Here is a 23,366-nt window from a genome sequence, read left to right as displayed (position 1 = left end):
GCGAGACAAAGGCGGACAAGCGTGGTGTTGGCCACCCATTCCTCTCGTGTGCCGTGCCGGCCTCAATAGGTGCTGCTCGCCAACTGCACTTGTCCCAACAGTCTGTTAAGGCTATTTGGGGGATCTTTGTTTTTTGTGTGTGACGAGTGGTAGCACAGAGGTTAGCTGGCGATGCAACGACTTGTGGGACCTGCATTTGGTGTCCGATCATAAATGGCGTCTGTATCACAGGAGTACTTTCACCTGTCCATGAGTCAATTCATTCTTAAATGAACACAATGGTTAGCTCGCTACGCCGCATCTCCAGGGACTTGGGTTTAATAACCAGTTATGGCTAACATCAAAGTCCAAATGGTACCCCAACCTGTTTTGGGCCTTCCCTAGGCTGACGAGGCTTAAAGCAAGTACCAGGTGTACTCTGTGAACATGATCACAGGGGAAAGTAAAAGGTGGCTGGCCTGGCCACACCCACTACCCCTTTGGGCACCGCGGTGGCCAGATGTTAACTCCCTCGCCAGGTATACAGGAGGTCGGGGGTTCTATCACCATCCCTAATGCCTGTATATTTGGGGTTTGCATGTTCTCCCAGTGGTCGCGTGGATTTTTCTCCGGGTCCTCCGGTTTTATACTCCACATTTAGAAACATGCGTTTAGAGTATTTGGCTGCTATAACTTTTCACATGATTAGCCACTTCGTTGAGCTATCATTTGTGGCCAGGTCTTGGGAGGCCAGTTTGGTTTCTGGTCCAGCATGGCAATAGCCAGTGGAAACCACCCATACCACAAAGCCCCTGCGTTCGCTCAGCAAGGATGTGCCATTGTAAAAAGGGGTATTGATGTTTGGTTCGTGTACATATATATATTTGTGTCTGTGTGTGTGCAGGCATCACGGCTGGGTTGCCGAGCTCCCATGCAGTCGTACAGCGGAAACTCGGGGAATCCCTACCCTCAAGGTCGGCCCAGTCGCTCCAATCCCCTCTTCACGGTACGTGGGCCTCAGTGCGATACCCATTATGGGTATCGCTTTGGAAAGTGACTAGATTATGAGTAACATTTTTTTTCTAATTTAGAACAGTTTAAAATTTTTCTCAACAGAAAGTACCTAAAGAAGAAATAAAAGAAGTGGGAAGGGGAGTGTGCCAATGTAAAAAAAAACATTTGAATATTTAAGACAAGGTATGTGCAGCATAAATAGTAGAATTACCAAAGAAATTCCTACTGCATTGTGGAATGCAATAGTTACATGTTTATGACAATGACTACGTGTGCACGTACGTACTGTCCATATGTAGTGCATTATTTACTTAACAGTTCTTAAACAATCCATCAAATGTTTCGTTTTCATCAGTCATTTGTAATTTATGAATATTAGAAACACATCACATACTAATGTACCCCTTTACGAACAGAATAAGCAAGACTGAACAAACTAGACAAAATATAAGACATCACAAACGAGACATGACAAAAAGACAACAATCTAATCTTGAATCGAATAATAATCCCAAGTGATGAACAATTCATTAAATAATTGGGGAGGTGGATTACTATATCCATCTTTAAATGTATAATGTATGCATGCTTTTTGTGTTTAGTTTGTTATCCTTACCCCGCACCTCCATTTAGCACGGTTGGCTACGTACGACGCGAAAGAAGTTCACCATACTTACATGTGAACATGTGTGTGTACGTTTGCATAGTCTAATTAGGTGCTCGCCAAGACCACTTGGCCCCTCAATGTATGGCTATAGGGCAGTGCTTCTTAACCTGGGGTACACGCACGCCCTGGGGATGCGAGATGCCATTTATGGGTGTGTGAGACACGCCATTTTTTTTAGAGGGTAAATCTTCAAAACACAAATTAAGCATGGGCACGCAAGTACAACTACTTTGTTTCATCAAACCTATGTATTTATTAACATAAACAAATTTAACGATTGAGAACCAAAGGTTAAGAACCACAGCTATTGGGAATCGTTGCCTTAAGGATGTATTTGTGTGCATGTCCACACAGTTGTATGCGATGAAACATGCTGTGGACAGGCATGTGCTCTCAGGCTTTTATAGTTTCCCTCTGTTCCCACATCTCCACAACCCCCCTCACTGTCAGCTCAGGAGTGTTAAACAGGTAATGAATAAGACACCAAGCTGCCTCTAGCTGAGTGTTTAAAAAAAAAACACGAGGTGCATGGCTTGGTTTTTTTGTTATTTTCTGCCAAATTTGAGAGCAGCCATCAGCACTCGCTGGCTGGTCAGGTTGCATTGTACTGGTAGGAACCTCCTGGTTCCACCAGCCCACAGGGGATTATTGTGTCCATCCGTCGTGCATCCAAAAATGGGTGAGGCTGGGTGGAGAGGGGCTGCGTGGGGAGGGGCTGGGTGGGGAGGGGCTGGGTGGGAAGGGGAGGGTGGGGCTGGGTTACCCTGGCCATTGACCGAGCAACCCAACGTTCCTACCAGCTCCCTCCGCCCTCCGCAGGAATGTGTTTTAAATGATGAGCAATAGTTAATGAACGCACACACGAATACACGCTAGGGTTGCTGCGATATGGCGATACGCACTGTGATGCGTCGTACAACACAATATCCACTATTCTCATAGCGTGCATTTTGCTAAATATTGTCACAACCTGATGATTGTTGTTCTTCTAAGTTCGTCTTAAATATTTACTAAATAATAATTGAAGTTCGCAACAATTGCTATTACCCATTACATCTGTACAATATATTATAAAACATTTTCTGAAGAAATAAACTGCACGGCGATCATAATATGAAGCCATCAATTTCTGACGGCATGTTCTGATAAGCATTATATGTTTATTGCAAAGTTACAATGCTTTAAAAGATTTATAGCAGGCTTAAGTAAAGTGAACTGCAGTTGAATAATTCAGTCTTTATTTGCACTTCAAGTACATTAAAGCACAATAACAAGATGATAAAATAAACTAATATAGTAACTGTCATGGCATTGTGAAAATTATCACTGTTAGAATGAAAACTCTGCCAGAGAGCCTATTAATCATAGATCATTAACTCGGGTGTGTTAACAACAGGCTTGGGAAATCGCATTAATAGAAATGCAAAACACAATTATTAGGGTGTACCCCTCCGCTATTAAAAGCATGTAAGTAAGCCACATGTTGCATGTCCATTTCAAAGAGTTAAAACACGTAAAATGTAACTTTGTTTACAACCACTACGGCAGTGAGGAGTTACGCAAGCAAAGTGATGAGTTACATCAGAATATGTGTTACATAATGAAACACAGTTTCTTGAAAACTAAAGGGTTCCCCAAAACTTGAAACCCCAGTATGGAGCAGGAACTGTTTGCAAATATGTGAATCCAATTTGGCCTCACAGCTGCCTGTTGAAAAGCATCACGTAATTAATGTGTGATTTTTCCAAACTTGTCGAAATAAAAAAATGTTGTTTCAAAAGCATACTACTGCCAATGCTATCCAAAAACTAAGGATACGGACAGTGGTATGTTGAGCTACGTGGTAAAGTTTCTAGTGATTTAAGGCGGGTTTTCGGAGTTTTTAACAAGTCTTCCCAGACGAATGGACATTATTTTCATGGTATAGCATGCACTTCAATCATTCTCCTACGTATGGCAGGATGCAAAAGCAACATTTTTTGACATGTGCTATAGTTGAATGCCAAGTTTTCTTTTCAATCAATCTAAGGAGGCAATCGACTTTGTATGGATCACAGCCATAGCATTGAAGCAGTGATGGGAGAGTATAATCACAGGGTTACGTCTTTACCTTTTATTACGACATTGCTATAGACCAACTTGGAATATTAATTCTAGATTTGAAGCTTTCGTGACTGCAAGGATTCATATTCTTAGGTTTTTTCAGTAAAGTCACGTAGGTAAAAAAATAAAATTAATAAAAGTAAAATAAAAATAAAATAAAAATCACGACGTTTCGGAGGCAACACAAGCTTCCATCTTCAGGTGGAACCGCCACAGCACGACTGCTGCATCAAGTAAGCATCAAGTAAGCATCAAGTAAGATGCAGCAGTCGTGCTGTGACGGTTCCACTTGAAGACGGAAGCTTGTGTTGCCTCCGAAACATCGTGATTTTTATTTTATTTTACTTTTATAAATTTTAATTTTTTACCTACGTGACTTTACCGAAAAAAACTAAGAATTGGAATATTAACTCATAAGAAATTTACGAAGTATAAGAGTTTTCATGGCGCTGTTAGATAACCAGGATATAATGCTGGATTACGGTAACCCCCTTTACATTGCGCAATGTGGTGTTGTTTCACCATGCGTGTCTGTGCACGTTTGTTATCAAACAAACGTCTGAAAAAATCTCTTGGATATGTATTTGCAAAAAAATCTCCAAGAGCGTGGAGCGAAACATTAGACAACATGCGGTACAACCTGAAAAATGCATCGGAGAGCTCTACATCGCAATCGTTAAAATCTATGCAGTGGCAAATGACTGAAATTTCCATTTGCAATCTGGCATAGATATTATTGGGGCCCTCACCATTTTGCTTCACAATCAACAATTTTTATTTTACGTGGGGTTTATTCCAAAGTGGCTAAAGATTTTGGGTTTAAGTTTTTGGACTTATTTTTTTGCCTAAGGCTCAGAACCAAACAATAGGCGTTCTTCTTGCAGGGTTGCACGGCCTCGTGCTTCCGGTGGCACGTACAAATGAATGCAGATTGTCAGCACATTCTTTAGAGAAGGTTGATGGAGGAGCTGTTTGCTAAGCTTGTGAATCGAGCGCAAATTATGATTACTGCTGTATTGTGGGAGGGTGGCAGGTATGCATTTGTATACCATTGAACAAAGTAAACAAATACGTGACTAAATCCAGCTCTTTGGAGGCATGGTTGGTGGATCGTGAATAGATAATTGTGCACTGTCAATCTGTTAATCAAGGGGAGGCGTGTTGGCGAGATGTTAACTCCCTCGCCTGGTATACAGGTGGTTGGGAGTTCGATCCCGACCCTGATACCTGTATATTTGGAGTCTGCATGTTCTCTCCGTGATCGTGTGGATTTTGCTTCGGGTTCCCCGAGTTTTTCCCTCCACATTTAGAAACATGCGCGAGTATTTGCCTGCTGTAAATGTCCACGTGATAAGCCACTTTGTTGAGCTGTCGTTTGTGGCCAGGTTGCTTCTGAAAAAGAGCTCTATAGCTCCAGTGGGCCTTACCTTGTAAAATCAATAAAAAAATTGTTTTAGTATCTTCTCAACTCCATGGTGGCCCAGAGATGGTAGTACAACAAGTGGGTTGCCTAATTATTTTAATTCTGAGTGTTACCTCCTCATGTGAGGGGTTTCTTTAGGTACTCTGGTTTCCTCTCGTTTCCACAGCACATTGAAATTAGCCAAGCTTCATTATACAGGACCCGTCTGAAAAATGTATCTTGAGATTGTCTCTCTTTTGTGGATAAGAGAGCTTTATCGTTATCGTCACTACCGCTCCTTCAAATTAAAATCTACCACATGGTGTGGATTATGATCATCGTGGCGATGACAAAATGTGTACCTTGTGAACAAAAATGGAATGCCTACGAACGTCTTTCCCCTGGGGGGATGGAGCGATTAAATCAGGTTGTGTAGGTGCTAGGTGGAATCGTATATTGTAGGAGGATGATAAATAACGATGACGTGGTAAATACCCTCTATTAGCTCAGTGGTTTGGCAGCATCCACATTTCTGCAAGGCAGTGTGTCCAAGGATTGGAGAGAATAAAAATGCACCGGATTGAATTAAAGTTTCATCTCCAATACCGGAAGGCATGCGTTGCCTGGCAGGAGCTCAAAATATGTGTTCTTAAAATAATCGTTTATAGTTCCACTCCACTGCTGGATGAAATGTTTCTTAGTCATGGGGATCGTTTGACCATACCTTGCCACACTGGTCATTGTGCGTGAAAGGTTATAATTTAGCATCGGTGTCATCTTCAGATAATGCATAAATAGATTATGCAGTGGGGAAAGGATTTTATTCATTTTCCTAGCACTTTTAAGAGATTAATACCATATTCTTTGGTTCTTTCAGTAAAGTCACATAGGTAGAAAAAGACAGATGCTTGTGTTGCGAACGAAACGTCATGATCTATTATTTTTTTCTACCTACGTGACTTTACCGAAAGAACCAAAGAGTATGGATTCCTGCAGTCACGAAAGCTTCAAATCAAGATAGATTAATACCATTTTAAAAACCCACGTTTTTGAAATATAAATGCACGTAGAAACATTTCTTTTGCATGTGAGGATGTTTGTCACTTTACCTGTTTTGTCAATCGACATGCCAAGTGTGGTAGTGTAAACTATGGCGACTTGCACTTCTTTCAAGATGTCTGACCAACATGGAAGAGTAGGCCAACAACACCCTCGATGGGCTCAATGGAGCTCACTCCAGTGGAGACCATTTTGCCCGCAGTGAATTTGAGCAAGGGATTGCAGGGCTGCACCTTTACATTTTTGTGCATCTTATATTTTATTTTGCGTGGTGTGTACATGTGCTGTCGTGACTTATTGTCTGCAGCTGAACCAGCTGCTTCTCACGCTAAAAAGAAGATTATGCTGCAACAATAACTTGCGTCCCATAAATGTTAACTGCCCAGGTTTATTGGACAGAGGTTTCAAAACAGCGTTGACATAAAACGTCACAAATACAGAACTCCTTAATTATACACCAGCATTGCATGACCCACAATTTTCCCAATTGTGCTCATTGCACCATGTCACGAGATGGACCAATCCAGTCGGGTTTCTCGCAAAGTCTTGGCAACCCTTGTCACTGGAGAACGAGCCACGGTAGCCCAGAGTGACCATACATCTCCGAGGTCATAGCGCGGAGCTGATGCTATGGAGATCCTGGGTTTAAATCCAGGCAAGCCGCCCGTGATTAAACCGGGTTTTTTTTCTTCCTGTCGCACGTAGACTCTCAGCCCGGTTACCAGCAACTGCACCAAAAGAACCATTACATTCAATTTTGTTCTACGATTAATTTGGCTAACAATTACATATATTGCTTGGAATAACAAACAAATGAAAACAAAAAGCACAAGTGCAGAACCATGACGTGTGCAAATTTGTTACACACATGTAAATGTTGTGCAGATCCTGTGCTGATCCATGCATTAAAATCCACAGGTATGCCCAGACACACACTCGGAGGTTGTCATTGGTCATTTTGCACACATGATTTGTATGGCAACTAAAGGAATTTTTCTTCTTTTCCGTGTGACATTTATTTCTATTTGAAAGTTGTACAAAAAAACACAAAGTAAGACAAAGTTGATACTGTACACATCCTTTTTACCATAGTTTAGACCCGGCTCGGACTGGTGTCCCATGTTCAGTAGGGCCATTTTTTATCATGCAGTTTTGTTTTGATCTTTATTTTTAATCATTTACTGGAAGCTCAATTTAAAAACAACTTGACCAAAATAAAACTTCGTTGTCACCGTCATCAGAGCCCAGCAAATTCAAGGGAACAGTCAAGCCCATCGCCTCTTGCGTGGAGCTGGGTTACTCGTTTCAGGCTGAGTTTACCTAGGGGGAGGCCCTCACCGGGTGAAAATGTCATTGACCAATACAGTGGTCACTAGCCTGGTAGGCAGTTGAGTAGTTACGTACAACTTAATCACAGATGCGATATTGGAAACAATATATGGTGCAGGCAATTACTTTATATATATTTGACCACATGCTAGAAGACTTTTTTTGGGTGAGAGGGGAATGACTAAAGTTCAATAAAGTATATAATATTGTATGTACAATCCTATGCACTTTATCAATGATGTGGAGGTGGTTTGGATAATGGGGAAGTTATTCCACCAACATGCCTGCTGTTTTATACTTTCACTAATACAAGGAGTCTTTAATGTAATTTTTGCTAAGAATACGATTACTACTGCAGGTGCAAATTGTACTGCACGTAAAAATAATCCCTTGCTAGGCCTTTAGAGGCAAGTGCTGTTTGCGAGCACCTATTTAGGAGTTGCACAGCACGCGTGGGGGTTGTGTGGCCAGCCACTATGCCTTTGTCGCCCCAGGTTTGATTGTTATTCCCCAGACCAGCAGCTAATTTAAGGCCGAGTTTCCTAGAGACTGCCTAAAGGCAGATTCAGATACGGCTAATTTGCCTCGTGCATGGCTGGCTGGCTGGCAACTGAACCCATTTTAACAGGAATTCTGTTGCTCCCCATATACTTACACACATGCACAGAAGTATGTGCACATGTCAGTGTATTTTATATATTACGTATGTTGCAATGGAAGATATGTAAAACCTCATGTTATAGCACATTTCATTGGTTAGACACTTAGTCATCTGTTTTGCTGTTCGTGTTGTAAGGTTTACGCTTCCTCTTTAAAGACACTTTTCTTTGCGATGTGCCACAGAAAGCAGGAACATAGTTTTAGTGTAACATTCAAGGGATTATTTGGAGTTAACCTATGCATACCATTCCATTTATTTATTAATTAAAGAAGATTAAAATATTTTTTGATTAAATGCTACCACCATAAAGTTACTTAGTTGTTAACAAAATGGCAAATGCATCTATTTACACCTGTGTAATGGTGTGATTTATGTTTCAATAGATTGAATTCACAAGATAATGGTTGGTACTGTTTGCGAGGAATGTGTTTACAGTGAAGAGAATATTTGTTGATGGTTTTCATACACTCAAGCGTTCACAAAAGCCCTTGTGAATATATATAGAGAAGGTCAGTGAACGATATCCATCTGGGATAAATCCAGCCTTTGTACATTCTTTCCTCATTCTATATTAGAAAATGAGCAGTCTTACAATTTGTTTCAGTTTAAGACGGCTCGTTTTGTATTTGGCTAGTTTCACATCCTCAAGATTACGGGTTTGTGGGCTATAGCGGAGGGCACCGCTGTTTAATTTCCGACCTGACCGATTCTAATTATGGTCTCCACCAGGTGGGTATTATTTAAATTTCCCCCGGGGGGGGTATGGACACCAAATAAAATGGACTGTAAATATAAACGGCGGTTTAAAAAGTTTCTTAGTATAAGTGTTTGTGTGTAAAATAAAATGTGTATTTTTGCGAACGTAGGTGTGGGTAGGCAAGTGTATGAGCGAAGTAGCGTTAAAGCTCTCCAATATGTTTTGGGGTTGCACTGCTTGTTTGGAATGATGTCCGACGTTTCACTCGATGTGCTGGGAGCCTCTTCGGTATGTTTCTTCAGACAGCGTGCGGTACAACCCGTAAACACATCATAGAGTTATGCTACACAACCGCCAAAACATATGCAGTAGGATTTGTATTAACTCCCTCGCACCATGCCACCTTTTAAAGATAATACATTTGGTAGAGGGACCTGGGACATAGCTGAAATTGGTCAATTTTAAACACTGCCTGATTATAACTTCAATATTATGCCAGGGCAACCCTGCTGCTGTGGGGACACACTGCCATCGTTCTATTTCCGAATAAAAAAATCCCCCGAAAACAAAATGGACAATAGTACGTTTTGCAAATGCCCTCCAGAAAAAATCCGTGCGGTCTGAACGCCAACGGGTGCGCTCAGACTATGGCACCCTCCATTTGCGATGCATGAGTGCCGCCGCCCGGAGACTCGCTTCCCAGGATGCTGCAGAGCAGGCTGGCAGCAAAGCGTAGATGCATGGGCACAAAGGCGTAGGTGGTGTAGGCCACCATGGCCATCACTGACAGGAAGATGGTGTTGAACACGGTTCTTTCCCAGGGCTCCATGACGTAGCAGCACGTGACCAGCAGGTACTGGTAGCGGAGCCAGCAGAGGTACTCCTTGATTCCTCGTCGGTGTGCCGGTGGGGCCATTGCTGGACAACCCTAAAGCCTGTGGGTTTCTGGAGGGGTGACAATGGGATGAAAGGAAAATAATTGGTCATCACATGGCCCTGATAGCACAATTAGTAAATAGGCCAAAGTGCATTGGCCTAATGCAATAATACGACTGAAACATGAGGATTTCTCCACAAATCTGGCTGTTGCCTGATTAAACTGGTTGCAATTACCACCAAAACGTCATACTCGAATTGTAAATGTTGTGGGTTTACTCTCCAACACAGGTGTGCTTAACTAGTAACTAATTGGCATGTTTTGTTTACGTAACAAAGCCTTCATAATCCATAATAATATTGGTCGCGAAAGCCTACGTGTTAAACTGTGTGTAACAAACCCTACTAATTGGCTGTGTCGGGTGGTGGCAGGTTTAATGACATTTATGCGATCTAACCCAAAAAAAACATCTTATGGATAATAAGCAAATATGTTTTATCGGGCACTAATTCACAACTGACAGCTGACAAAAAAAGGCTGGGTAAAATCAAGCGGGGATAATAAGTGATGCATGAAGTGTGAAAATCCACTTAACACTCTCAAAATTGCTGCAAGATCTGTGCTCCCTATGGCCACACTTTGATGCTGGGAAAGATGTCCGTTTTTAACTCAGGTTGTTAAAATTTAGGTGTAGATGTTTGAACAGTTTCAATTGCAGGCGGAAAACAGCAAGGAATCCACTATTGGTCAATTGTAAAGGTTATCACGTGGGTGACTCGCACAGTGCCAAGCCCCAGTATGACTCACTTGTGGTTAAATAAAGGAAGAAGCACTCTGCAGTTTCTATTCTTAACAGATAGCCTGTAATTAACTTTTTTTTTTCAACGATGGCTCAGGGTGCATTTACCTGGTGTTGTGTGGTGGACTCTGCTTGCAATTATACGACTAAAATTGCCTATTGTAAAGGATACGTTTGCAGGTGTCACATGGGTTTCAAGCTGGTTACAGCTTGCAACCGTCACAATGTTACGGTTACATCTGCAAAGTCGACGTGCGGTATTTATAGACGAATGTCTTCCAGTTTGCGGAATCACAAAGTTGAACGGTGAAGGCAGAATTTAGATCGCATTTGACAGCCAAGATTTGTGTTAGCCCCCATGTCGTCTACTGAAGCTGTTCGACTCGTAAAAGGGGCTGTGCTCCGTCGCCAATGTTAACCATTGCCAAGCAATGGTTAATGCACGGGCATAAGTAGTACTAATCACATACCTGCATTTTCCATAAATATGCTAAATTCCTCTTGATATGCAAATTCTTTTGTCAAGGCGCCCTTTCCCCCCCTTCCTACCCAGCTTAAATATATGCTCCAAGCATGGTGCTGTTTCATTCAGACGCTGTCGCCTCGACAGACCTGGTTTTCACCTGAAGACGGCTGCTTGCGTTGTGGCCGAAACGTCGTGAGAATTATTTTATTATGTTTTATTTTTATTATTTTATTACTTCCCTTCTACGTGACTTTACCGAAAGAACCAAGAAGATCATTGCCAAGCAGTGTGGAATGTCCCCTACCCTAACAGCTGTGCGTCGTAAGCCAATGAACTCGGGAAGTAAACGGACACCTCCGTTTTAGCGTTTCGTGCCCCGACGAACTCTGCCGGGCTCCCTCGTGAATATATTTGTTTGTCATGCGCAAGCTGAAGTCATGTCGCTCGGGTCGATATCCTTGTTGCTGCAACACTTGCTTTTATGTAAAGACGGCACGGTGTTTTTCATGCGCAGTTTAGAATAGGTCAGACCTGGTCTCCCTTAGCGCTCACTGGCAAGAACTAGAATTTGCTGTATTAACTACTTGGTTTGTTTATTATTTGGTCTGCCTTGTTTACAGTGTTGTCTGCTCCATTAGCTTAAATGTAACATTTAGCTTTACATTGTCACGTGATATTAATAGGTTTTAATTGACAAGTCGTGGCATGCCTAGCAAGCACTTGTCAACTCAGACTGGTACAAACTTTAATAACTCTGGAGAGATGATTGGCTCGTGACCTCGAAACATGCACTTGGGATTTGTTTTTATACGACAGCTTCACGCACGATTTATATATTTATTTGCAATCGAGGCCACATTTGACAGTTGTCGTAATGACAACGTTTCTATGCTCGCGAAAGTGTGAGCATCAGTGTCAGTGGTGGTGCTGCTGATCCATTGTGGGGGAGGGGGTGGGGAAGAGGCCGTTTTCCATTTATAAACTCCCGGTGAGATAATATTTAGTGAGATTTTTACATCAATTGGCTTGTGTTTATTACGATTTGAATTCGAGCTGCCGATATTCCATGCATCTCCGTGTTTTTCATCAACCCAGAGCTTTGTTTGCTTCTGCCAAGTGCCACAGCTGGACAGGGCCAGTAGCACGTTTTGTACGCAGATCAATACTGTCTGTAGTCGTCTGTAAAGGAGGCAATCCCCCGACAGAGTAATGTGGAAATTGAACTGCTCACTCAGGGTGGTCAAGGGACGATTACCACCCCAACACTCACCGAGCAAGGGATACACTATCACAATCAATTTGATCATTCACAATGTTAGTTTAATTGCCGAGTGACAAACACTATTATGCAGGGCATGTTAAAGGAATGCCCCAAATGTGGATAATGAGGGTTATTCCATGGACTTCACAGTTGGTTCTGTCCTCATCACCCACGGCCCTTTTCACATTCACTGCTTTCCGTGAGAGTTCTGAATTAAAATGTCTTCTGACCATCATGCTGATATTACAGTTGGAATTCAAACTGATGTGTGTATAGACCCCATAAAATTATATTGAGACAATCTGAATGGGCGTATTTAATATTGAACACCCTTTTGTAAGATGTGGAGCCATTGCTTTCACGATATTCATTCACCTATCTATATAGAAAAGAGTCATCCTGTACAATGAGACAAAATAGAGAAAATGACAGGCCTGGCAGAGAACAGTGTGAGTGACTCACTTTTTAGTTTGTCGTCCTTCCCCTGCACCTCCGATTAGCACGGTTGGCTACGTACGGTGCGAAAGAAGTTGAACATGCGTACATAAATACTTTGCATTCTATCGTCACACAGTGTGTTGTTTAAAGGAGAATGTTTTTAGTTCGACAGGAGTATTGCCAAGCTCAAGGACGCTTGAATGACGGCATATCCTGCATTAGTGCTAATCATGCCGAATAGGCTGAATGCCATGTGCTGAGTTTATCGTAAAAAGCCATAACGATCATGTTCTGGCCAGATGTATGTCACTATTAATATTTGTATGTCAATAAATGGGGAACTTATATAGGCAGACAATATACATAATTATTAGTAAGTCTTATATTACACGAGTCCCTTAAAGCAGCTTAGCCCTGGTAAATATTATAGATAGATAGGGAACACATAGGTAAGAGCATAAAATGAGAAAAAATATTCATCATCGGCTTTGGTCAATCCACTGCTGAATGAAGACCATCCCAAACTACCGCGATCTCTCTCAATCCTGCTATGTAAACAGTCCACCTAAACCTTGCACACGAGATGAATTCACCTCTCCATCTCCTCTCAGACAAAGCTAGCGATGACTGCGGTATTAAGCTTACAGGTTGAGGGGCCGACTCGTGTCCTTATACGCCTTATCATATAAAATGCTTAGACATGAGGGCATATAAGGTGAGCATTCAGTGGTTGAATGCAACTTGGGTTTATCGGCCTAAAATTTTGCGGAGGGGGCAGCATTGTTGCAGTTAAGCTCCTGGAATCTCGTCAAGCTAGCTGCCAGTACCCAAGGCACCTTTACTACCCCTGTATGCTACTGGCCCACTCCCCCTCCGCCCTCTAAAATCTCCACATTCCTGGGCCAAAAGATTAAGCGGGCACTCATTGACATCAGGCGCTCCTGTTGTTTGCAGGGACGTAGCTTGGAGGCATAGAGCCAGTAAGAAAATAACACGCTTGCTTTAATGCCTCTTGCATTCGTCCTCTTTGTCGACGGAGTTCCTAACCCCGTTTGGTTTGGGCCTTTTGGCGAGTGAAGGGAGGAAAGTCAGCAGCGCAAGCTTAGCCACACATTCTTAACTCATCCTCCCATCGTTGTAAAGTATTGCACGGTTACTCGTTGAGCGCGTACAGCTCTCACTCGAAAATGTAAACAAATTATTCGGTGATAGTTTCATTGGCAGTGTTGCACAAGCACAAATAACAAATGTGCTGCCGAAGACCAGCCCTTGCTCAAATGATTGCCTCATATACTTTGCCTTTAAAAGGCAGAGTTATTGACAAAGTATTGATTTTTTTTCTCATGCTCAAGATACTACATGCAGACCCACACACGTAAGAATTGATTATTTGCTCGTCATTGTTATTTATTATTTATACCGCACCTCCCCTTGCAGTATATCTCAAGGTAGCAGAAGAGGCGCTTTTTAGAATTTCTCAGCAAGGAAATGACTGCAGAACATAACATGTGAAGCAAATGTAAATTGTCTAAAGATTATATACAAATGTACCTTGGGAGCGAATTGATGAAACAAATGAGATGACACCATCGAAACAAACACAGAAGAAATTAGACATCACAAACGAGAGACACCAAAATGCTTTTTTTTTCATTTAATGTTGACACCCCGAATGACACGTGTGTGCTCACGCTTTGTTTTCTTCTCAAAAGGAGAATGGGGGAGGGGGGCTCATCCCCTTTCATGGCCAGAGCACGAAATAAAAATGCCACATTCCCACGGAAGGTTGCCCCAGGGTTCTTTATAAGGAAACTGTCCTATATACGTATGCATTTTGAACTTCTTTCGCACCTTACGTAGCCAATCGTTCCAATTGGACGTGCGGGACGACTATTGTTGACTGCTCTGGGGTGTATTATCAAGCTAACATCTGAAACATGTAAATGTACAACTTATTTAAGATTGTAGACTTAAGATCTTGATATTCTATAAATATTTGCACGTGCTCCCTTATTGTTATCTCTGCGTGAAGCTCTCTTGTTTGTTTTGCAATGTTTTTAACTGTGCCTTTGCGATTGCCAAGTTACACAGTATTCCAGCTAAGATGCGTGTTTAGCCCCTCGGAGCCCATACCATTGAGTAGGTCACGGTTGATCGAGATGAAAACATCAAGGCACATTGCTATGTTTTTGTTCATTCTTAGCATAGCGTCCCACCTGCTTGTAAGTTATGCTTTTGTCACGTATATTGCACACCAGCACTTCTGTCTGCACGATGCGCCCAGTTCGTATCGACTATTTGTAACGCCTCGGAACCTAACAAGATCGCACCGAGTTCTTAAGACTGGGCTTGGGGTGTTTGGCCAATTGGATGTCCTGTTGTGTTTCTGCACAGCGTCTTGCATTTAGATGACATTTCTAACTCCAAATTGTACCTTAGACTATTGCCGGAGAGATACCTCCTTTTAAGGAAAATAAACAACCACGTTGACCAGTTGATTTGAGCAAGCTACTTGCGGTACTGTGTCCTACGGGCAACTCTCCGCTCCTGGAGGGTGGGCTATCATCTTGCCCGTATGGCCTCGGTGCATCCACTAAATGCGCAAGCTGCTGGCTCGACAAGCACGCGCCACCACACGTGTGTGCGTGTGTATCTGCATGAGCGGTGGCCCCCGTGGGTTTGTGCACTGTCGCTTCAAACACAGTGGCTCGAGTTCAATTCCCAGTCCTGGTTAACATCAGTGGCAAATGGTTCAGCACTTGATAATTGTTTTTTTACCCTTTTATCTGGCAACAAAACTGACACCTTTTTTACAAGTAGTCATGTTTGCATTGACCACAATCCCTGCGGTCGGAATGCAAACAAAAAAAAAGATGTCAGTTTTGTTGCCAGATAAAAGGGTAAAAAACCAATTATCATATTTGCTACTGGCAAAGGAGGTTCCAATGGTGGTTCAGCACTTTTCCCATGCCTCTAGGTCAACACGGCTGTAGCTGAGTATCCGATGTAGTGTGCGATTAACAGGACTGGGGACACGAAGGGCAGCCACTTATTGTACTTGCCACTTAGTCACCTCGTGTGATTGTGTTTTCCTTCATCGATGCTCACTAACAGTCTTCGCACTTGTTTGAGTAATGTGTTTGTGTGTGTGTATATATACGGGCATATTGCACTCCGCTATGAAACCGGCAAACCGAGTTTGGTTCCTAGCAACGACTAACATCAGTTAGTCCTGTGCCTCCCTGAAGTTCACTCAACTTTAAAATGAATACCTGTGTAAACATAGGCAGCTGGACGTGATGCTTGGCACACCACCTCCTTGTTGTGCCATGTCAGCCTTCATTCGTGGTCACAAACAGCAGTTTCCCCAACAGTCTATATGAAGGCTATATACAGGGGATGCATGTTTTGGTGTGTGTACGTGTCAGTGCCTCTGGGTGACTAGAATAATGCACGAGTGCAGGCGTGGCTGTGTGTAACGTACACTCGGGGTGTAACAATTCAATCACCCCTCCTTACCCGTGGCGACTTGAAGAATTGTTGCAATTTGTGGGTCATGGTTCCATTTGGCAGATCGTTTTTCATCTTATTTTAATCATCTTGGTTGTGCTCTCCCATTTGGCCCATCTTGTTTGGTCCTTTAGCCTAAATATTGTATTGGCATATCAATTGCATGAACTATTTTAATCTCCGATAGCCACATTACAGGGTCTTAAGAGATGGCTGTGGCTTCCGGAGGCCTTCATCCAGCAGTGGTTTATTCATACGTACTGTAATTTGCATAAATTTAAGAACATAGATTCATTAAACACGCGATTTGTACTATGAACTTTATAAACAAATTATCAATCGATGAATAGATTACTTACTCCATCCCTACTATGTCAGTGGTTACCTGGGGGTTTGCATGCGCAAGATTCATCACTTTGGGGAGAGGTGGCGTATTGGTGAGCGCACTGCAATACGAACCCGTTGACGTACGTTGTAATTACCAGCCACGGATAACATCACTAGTCATTATTCGTACTAGTTCTGTACCTTCCCAACATTAACTTGGCCTTAAGAGAGAGTACCTTATACGATGTGTAAACATCTCCACTGGGGAGACGAAGGTGGCCGGGCGTGGTGCTGTCCCACACCACCCCCTTGACAAGTGCCATCCGGTCTTTCATAGGTGCTTGCTCAGTAGCACAGGGACGATCTTTGCCTTTGTAAGACAGTCATCATTGGCGCGATAAACTAGTTGGTCTCTTCTGCTCCTGGGTGATGTGTTGTAATGGGATAGGTTTTGTTTTTCATTGCACCAATCTGCCAATGTACCTCAAGATGCTGTGCGTACACGTGACGGCCAAGCAAGAGTAATGTATGATTAGATTACTCTTGCCTGGCCGCGTCCATTTAAAAGATAGCATGCCTATTTGCAAGGAAGACTTGAGGGAATACAGGCTCCTAAACACATGACTTACATTCATGAATAAACAACCTAAAGGTGCAAATGTGTGTATATGTGTACGCAGGGCGGTGGGGAGCGGTGGTGTTGCGGTTAGGGCGCTACGCTACGAACCCGGCGACCCGAGTTCGATTTCCGCTCATGGCCAACACCAGTGACGATTATCCGAGTCGGTCCTGGGCGTCCCCTAGGTCGACTCATCCTCAAATGAGTACCTGGTGTGGTGTGTAAACATCACCACTGGGGAGACAAAGGCGACCGGGTGTGGTGCCAGCCACCCACCCCCTCCCTCGTGTGCCGTGCCGGACTTCATTAGGTGTTACTCGCTAACAGCACTTGCCCCAACAGTCTGTTCAGGCTATATGGGGGATCTTTGTCTTTGCGTTATGCACAAACGTTTCGATAAAAATACAAGGTGAACATTGTGCATAAACAGTAAGCTTTGGGAGGAGTGCCGGACAGAGTGAATGACCATTAAACGAACCAGCTGTTGTGAATGCTAGCAGTGTCTTGCCATGTGTTGTAAAAAGCGGCTGTCATAAATCCAAACGGTGTTTTTGGACAGAAAGAACAGCATAAGAGAAGCTGGTGACTGCCCAACCACTGCATTGGTGTTGTGTGTATTAAACCAAAGCGTAGATATCCTCGTGTGCATTACCAGCATGATCGAGCACGCTACAACAACGCGGAATGGGCTCGTTGGATGAAAGCAACGCCAGCAGGAATTTTTGCAGCATGATTTCGTGAGTCCCGATTCAATGAAACCCAATTCGGCTTTCTATGCAGGACCATGAAGGTACATTTTGCCCCACTGCCTTCTGCGGTCCACAACACAGCCCTGCAAGCAAGTAGCCGCCTGCATCACGGGCTTTAAATGGTGGTCGCCCCATACAAGCGACTACCCACGCTTAAATCTTGCCTTTACTTTTGAGATTTGATGCACCTGTGCGAGCATTTTGCACGATTTCTTTATGAGATCCGACATATTCGTTTGTGTTATCCCAGAAATGGCATTGTTTAACACCAAGTACATTAATTCTAGATTTGAAGCTTTCGTGACTGCAAGGATTCATACTCTTTGGTTTTTTGTGACTTTACCGAAAAAAACTGAGTACCAAGTACATTGCTGCTTATGCTGGTTCTTCCTAATGGAATATCCCAATGTTCTCATCCCCTGCAGACAAGATGGAACGATCCAAACCTCCTGTGCAGACAGCAGCAATTTGGATCAGTCCATGTTGTATAAGGGGGGTCTTGTAGGGGAACGCATGGTGCCCCTGTTGTGCATGCTTGACTTTATTTGCTCAGGAAAGCTTCAGAAGTATTAAAGACTGTTGAGAGAATCTGTCAGCAGCCACCTACTTGCTGCACTCTCAAGTAAAGAACCATTATTTTTACTTCGTATATTTCAATAGTGCTACTAGCATCGTGCCATGACACACAAATTGTTTTGTTAAAAGCGGTTAAGCAAGCAATTCGCATCACCTTGTGTGTGTGTGGAATGGCTCCAGGAGATGCAATCACCAAAACTACTTATAATTATAATTCTCCTTTCACAGACCAGGTCAATGTCCATGCACCACCTTCCTGTCGTTGTAGCTACAAATGTCACTGCCCGTTTCCAATGCCTGTAAGGGGGCACTTGCACGCATTGCCCTGTAAATGCACCTTTCTCGAACTAATCCTGCATTGACCATTGTGTGTATGTTTGTAACCAGTGACCCCATCATTGAATGCCTCAGAAGTGATCGATTGTAAAATGTAGTGGAATAATGTGCACAACTTAAAAAATAAGTAATCAAGACCGCTTGTGTATGTGCGCGTGCGTCCTGGAGAGCAGTATTGTAATTGACTTTAGCCACTCAACGTTACGTGCTATGGTTATGAATGTCTTTGCAGAGAAACTCGTGGGTGACCTTTGACCCACTACAGTCTGACTTATCTTATTTTCCATTAATCTGTATATCGTAACACGATGGAGTTTCAAAGACTGTGACGAACGCTACGTTTTGTTATTATCTAGCCCACGGCTTAGAGTTTAGTCATACTCTGGCAATGTTTTTTTAAACATCCCCAAAGGGTTACGCGAGTCCACAGTCACCCTCCCACCTCCGCACTAAAAATGTCAACATTCGTAATCTGCACAGCATTTGTTAATTTTTTTGTTCTCACGTTCAGTTTCACGAAGAAAAAAAACCCTTTATTTTTCCTCCCCGTTAATCTGTTTCACCAAGTTAGTCCCCAATTGGTCTTCCGTTGAAGGGAAGACTCCCGTTTGGGGAGTAGTTGGCTGGAGGGCAAACACTAGGCAATGCAAACAATTGTTAGGAATTTTGAGAAATGGTTCAAAGTTAACTCCAGAGCAGTGCAAATCCAACACACCTGACCAGGTAAAGCAATTGCAACACACATAGCGCCAACAATGCCACGGCTACAAGCAAACATAAACAAACAGAAACAGAAAGTTTGTTTTTAAATCACCGAGCACATTGCTTTATGGCAAGTTCAGTGAGTGTACCTCTTTAATATCGTTCAATCATCTCACAAGTATGCTTTGAAATCCCAGGTAGTATATTTAAATTATAGATCTTATTGCAAGAAATATCATTATCACTCTTCAACCACTCCTGGCAACACAAATAAGTCTTGTTATTCGTTTGCTTAAGCTGTTTGTCATTTTCCTTTTTGTCTCCATGGAAAGCAGCTTTGACACTTTGTTGAGCGTTTTTGGTCTTGCAAGTTAATGCATATGAACTGGCGATTGCAATATCGTCCATGCTGGCGAATTGTAAAATTAATTTGTGAGCAGATGCATATTTAAATCTACAGTACGATCATATGGGCCATATACACAGTGTCTCACAAGTTTGTGGAGCTTTGTTTTCATAGCAAAATATATTAGTTTTTTTATTTACATCATGTTGCTCTTAAGCACATGAATGCTGAGGAATTATTATTCTCTTCTCCCAACATTAATTCGCAAACACACACAAAACACACCACATACTTATTAGTAAACCTGCTTCACTCACCGAACACTTAAGTGAACAAGGCATGAGAAACACGCTCACATGCAATAAAACGTATGATAATGCATTGCCAGTCGTTCACGACCACAAATAATAACTCGCATTCCTCGGCCACTTTGTATGATTGGCAATATATTTGCGCAATTTGCCCTTTTCATAGCGGATGATATGAAGGACATCAGAGATTTAAGTGAATAATAAATGGGTGACTGCACGATACATTATGGTGGGATGGTCAACTATTAATCACTCTTCTTGGTTCTTTCGGTAAAGTCACGTAGAAAGGAAATAATAAAATAATAAAAATAAAACATAATAAAACATTAATCACTCACTCTCCAGCCTATAATGAAGAGCCATTTCCTGAAATATCACCTCTTATATTTGATCCTTTTCTGGTAATGTTACTAACCAAAATGTTCCGAGTTTTTCGCACCTACATAGGCGGCGCATTGCAACACAATCGTACCTTACGAGCGAAAAGCGCAGAGAGAAATAAATGTCTTGAGTTGGTACAAGCGCCGCTGGCTCGGGACGAGGTTGACAACGCTTGGAGCTCCCTCCGAGGCTTTTTCCACTGCAGAGATTGTGGTGTCCTCCTGCTGGGGTTATCCGATCATTCTGCCACCCCGTTGCCTTTTGTAATTAACGGGGGCGGTCCGTCTCTGCAGCGCAGCGCCGCGTGATTGGTCCGCATGCCGCGGTGACGTCACGCGCGGCTTGCACAAAGGAAACAGGTTTGGCGACATGCGCAGTGGGGGATTTGGAAAGGGTGGTGCTGCCAGATGATTGAGTGGGCATGGGGTTGTATTTTGCTTTTGACGCAAGAAAAGTGGGGCGTCAAGGCAGTAAAAAAAAATCAAGGCTACGTGCGCCAGCAGACTGGTTTTTCAGGTGTTTGTTTTCAGGCTGAAGATAGTGTAGCCGCAGGGGTGGTAGGTATGGCTCATGCATGAATTCCATTGATCTTGTAAATATTCGTTCGTTTTAACAACGTGCACTTCAATACTATGTACAGTAGCCATTGCTTTATTCACCCATGAGCATTGTTATGAAAGTTTTCCACTTTGGCCAAAATACTTGAGGAATCATGATACATATACTGCTTTAAAAATAAACCACTAATTTACGTTCTTAAAAAAATATTTTAATGAAAGGGCTGTTCATTATTAATCACTTAAAAAAATCTTGAGACCAGCCTATGAGATGATAAAAAAACAAAGTTAATTACGTGAGATGAACCATTACTTACTTCTTAGTGGGTTGCTTTTGGATTGCTAATCCATTTCATAATCAGATATTATCAATCCATTGCTGGATAAAGGCCTCCCCAAGTCATCACGCCGTCTGTTGCGATAGTGACATGTAGCGTTGCACCCAGCAACTGCACACAACCGGATTTGATCGCTCCATCTCCTCGGTGGAAGTCCTCTTGGATATGCATGAGTCAGTTTAACACGTAGGCTTTCGTGATCAATATCCATAATAGAGATTTTTGGTTTAGATCGCGTAAATATAAATGTGTCGTTAAACCCGCCGCCACCACCCGACACAGCCAATTAGTAAGGTTTGTAATGCAACCAAAAAGTGCCAATTCGTTACTTATACGGTACTGGTGTATTGGAGAGTAAACCCACGACATTTACAATTTGAGTACTCGAATTGGCACATTTTGTTTACGTGACAAACCTTACTAATGAGCTGCGTCGGGTGGTGGCAAGTTTAACGGCACATTTATATTTACACGATCTAACCCAAAACCCTCTATTATGGATGTATGAGTTAATAAATAAGTTCCTTTCTTCGAACAAAATAGTTACACTGTAGAGATGTCAGGTAGACTAGGGAGGGAAACGACTATTTTTTTTAAAAATTTAATTGGGACAAATAAAGCATGATATGAAATTTCTATAGTGTTAACCATCTCAGGTAGTCGTAACAATAAATGAGCGACAGGAAACAATTTTAGAACTCAATAGAGGAGGCTACAAAGTGGGGTTAAAACTGTCAGTGTATTCATATTCTTTGGTTCTTTCGGTAAAGTCACGTAGACATAAAAAATAATAAAATAAAAACCACGACTGACGTCGGCGTGTTGTCAGTGTGTTGTGTAACTTGGTGAGAACTCAAGAGACCAGGGCATTGTAATTTGCAAGAATGACCTAAAAATAAATTTAAGAGTATGTAAAATAACGTCGCTGAACAATAAAATATATTGTTGGAGGGACACCACTACAAAACACAACAAAGTACTTATATATCTTTGGCAGTAATTGAAGGTGGGCCAGGACTTAAATAAAGTGATAAAGATGCGAGTCAGAGGAGGTTATGTTTTGTTTTGGAAGATGTAGATTGACAATGAAGAACGGCATATCAATGTGTCGAAAGAAGAACATGTCCAGTGAGTACGTATAAAAACAATGAGATGGGCTAGAAATAAACACTGCAGAGTAGTAAGCAAAGAAGCAACAGTGATACTCGCTGGGCTGACAAACAGAACAAGGAACACATGGATGAGAGAACAAATATATATACGCGAGACATACTGTACACGATTCTGACAGAATTCCCCCCAATGATTCTGGTTGTAATTACCAGTGAAACGTCACGGTACCCATTGCAAATGTTGTGGATTTACTTTCCAACACACCGTTGGTGCTGAAGTAGTTAACTAATTGGCACGTTTTGTTTACGCGACAAACCTCACGAAGTGGCTTTGTCTGGGTGTTGGCGGGTTGACGACATATTTATACTTACGCAATTGAACTCAGAAACATCTTTATTATTATATTCTTAGGTTTTTTTCGGTAAAGTCACGTAGGTAAAAAATTTAAATTAATAAAAGTAAAATAAAATTAATAATATTGGTGGCGAAAGCCTGCGTGTCACATGTACTTTTGACCGTTCATTGAAACTGGTCTTGGGATAGGGAAAGTCACACGAAGGGGATGAGGGCAAGTGGAAGAGATGGCTGACAGAATGACAGCCAAATGAGGCAACTCGCCAAAGAGGATGGACACCGCAGAGGTGGATCGCAGAGATCAACTCGCCGACCCGCCAATCTTCCTCCTCCAGTCCCAATGAAGATTCTGATTTTGATCTGAATCATCCGCACAAGTTATATTGTGGCATCGC

At 42.4% G+C, this 23,366-nt stretch overlaps 2 protein-coding genes across 6 annotated transcripts in view; one reads left to right on the top strand and one right to left on the bottom strand.

The window, feature by feature from the left end:
- Positions 1-23,366, top strand: part of PROSER1 (proline and serine rich 1) — a 55,898-nt gene that overhangs the window by 5,938 nt on the left and 26,594 nt on the right. The window contains exon 6 of the mRNA XM_078616662.1: positions 884-985. Coding sequence (XP_078472788.1) covers positions 884-985 — 102 coding nt within the window. The remainder of the gene's footprint in view (positions 1-883; positions 986-23,366) is intronic.
- LOC144734469 (serine palmitoyltransferase small subunit B-like) lies at positions 8,482-20,839 on the bottom strand. Of its 5 annotated transcripts, none has more exons than XM_078616665.1 (3): positions 20,701-20,839; positions 12,777-12,823; positions 8,482-9,856 (listed from the first exon to the last, which is right to left on the bottom strand). In XM_078616665.1, exon 3 carries the CDS (start codon positions 9,825-9,827, stop codon positions 9,552-9,554), a length of 276 nt encoding a protein of 91 aa, XP_078472791.1. In that variant the 5' UTR covers positions 9,828-9,856; positions 12,777-12,823; positions 20,701-20,839; the 3' UTR covers positions 8,482-9,551. The 5 variants fall into 5 exon arrangements, with proteins under 5 accessions (XP_078472791.1, XP_078472794.1, XP_078472793.1 ...); XM_078616668.1 differs by lacking the exon at positions 20,701-20,839 and adding an exon at positions 16,826-16,910; XM_078616667.1 differs by lacking the exon at positions 20,701-20,839 and adding an exon at positions 16,272-16,383.

This window comes from Lampetra planeri, chromosome 51, assembly GCF_965212315.1.
Source record: "Lampetra planeri chromosome 51, kcLamPlan1.2.h2, whole genome shotgun sequence".
NCBI lineage: Eukaryota > Metazoa > Chordata > Hyperoartia > Petromyzontiformes > Petromyzontidae > Lampetra > Lampetra planeri.
This window is presented reverse-complemented; position numbering and strand designations above follow the sequence as displayed.

What these genes read in the sequence shown, in the direction of transcription:
- LOC144734469 (XM_078616665.1), bottom strand. Translation starts at nt 9,827, where the DNA reads ATGGCCCCACCGGCACACCGACGAGGAATCAAGGAGTACCTCTGCTGG.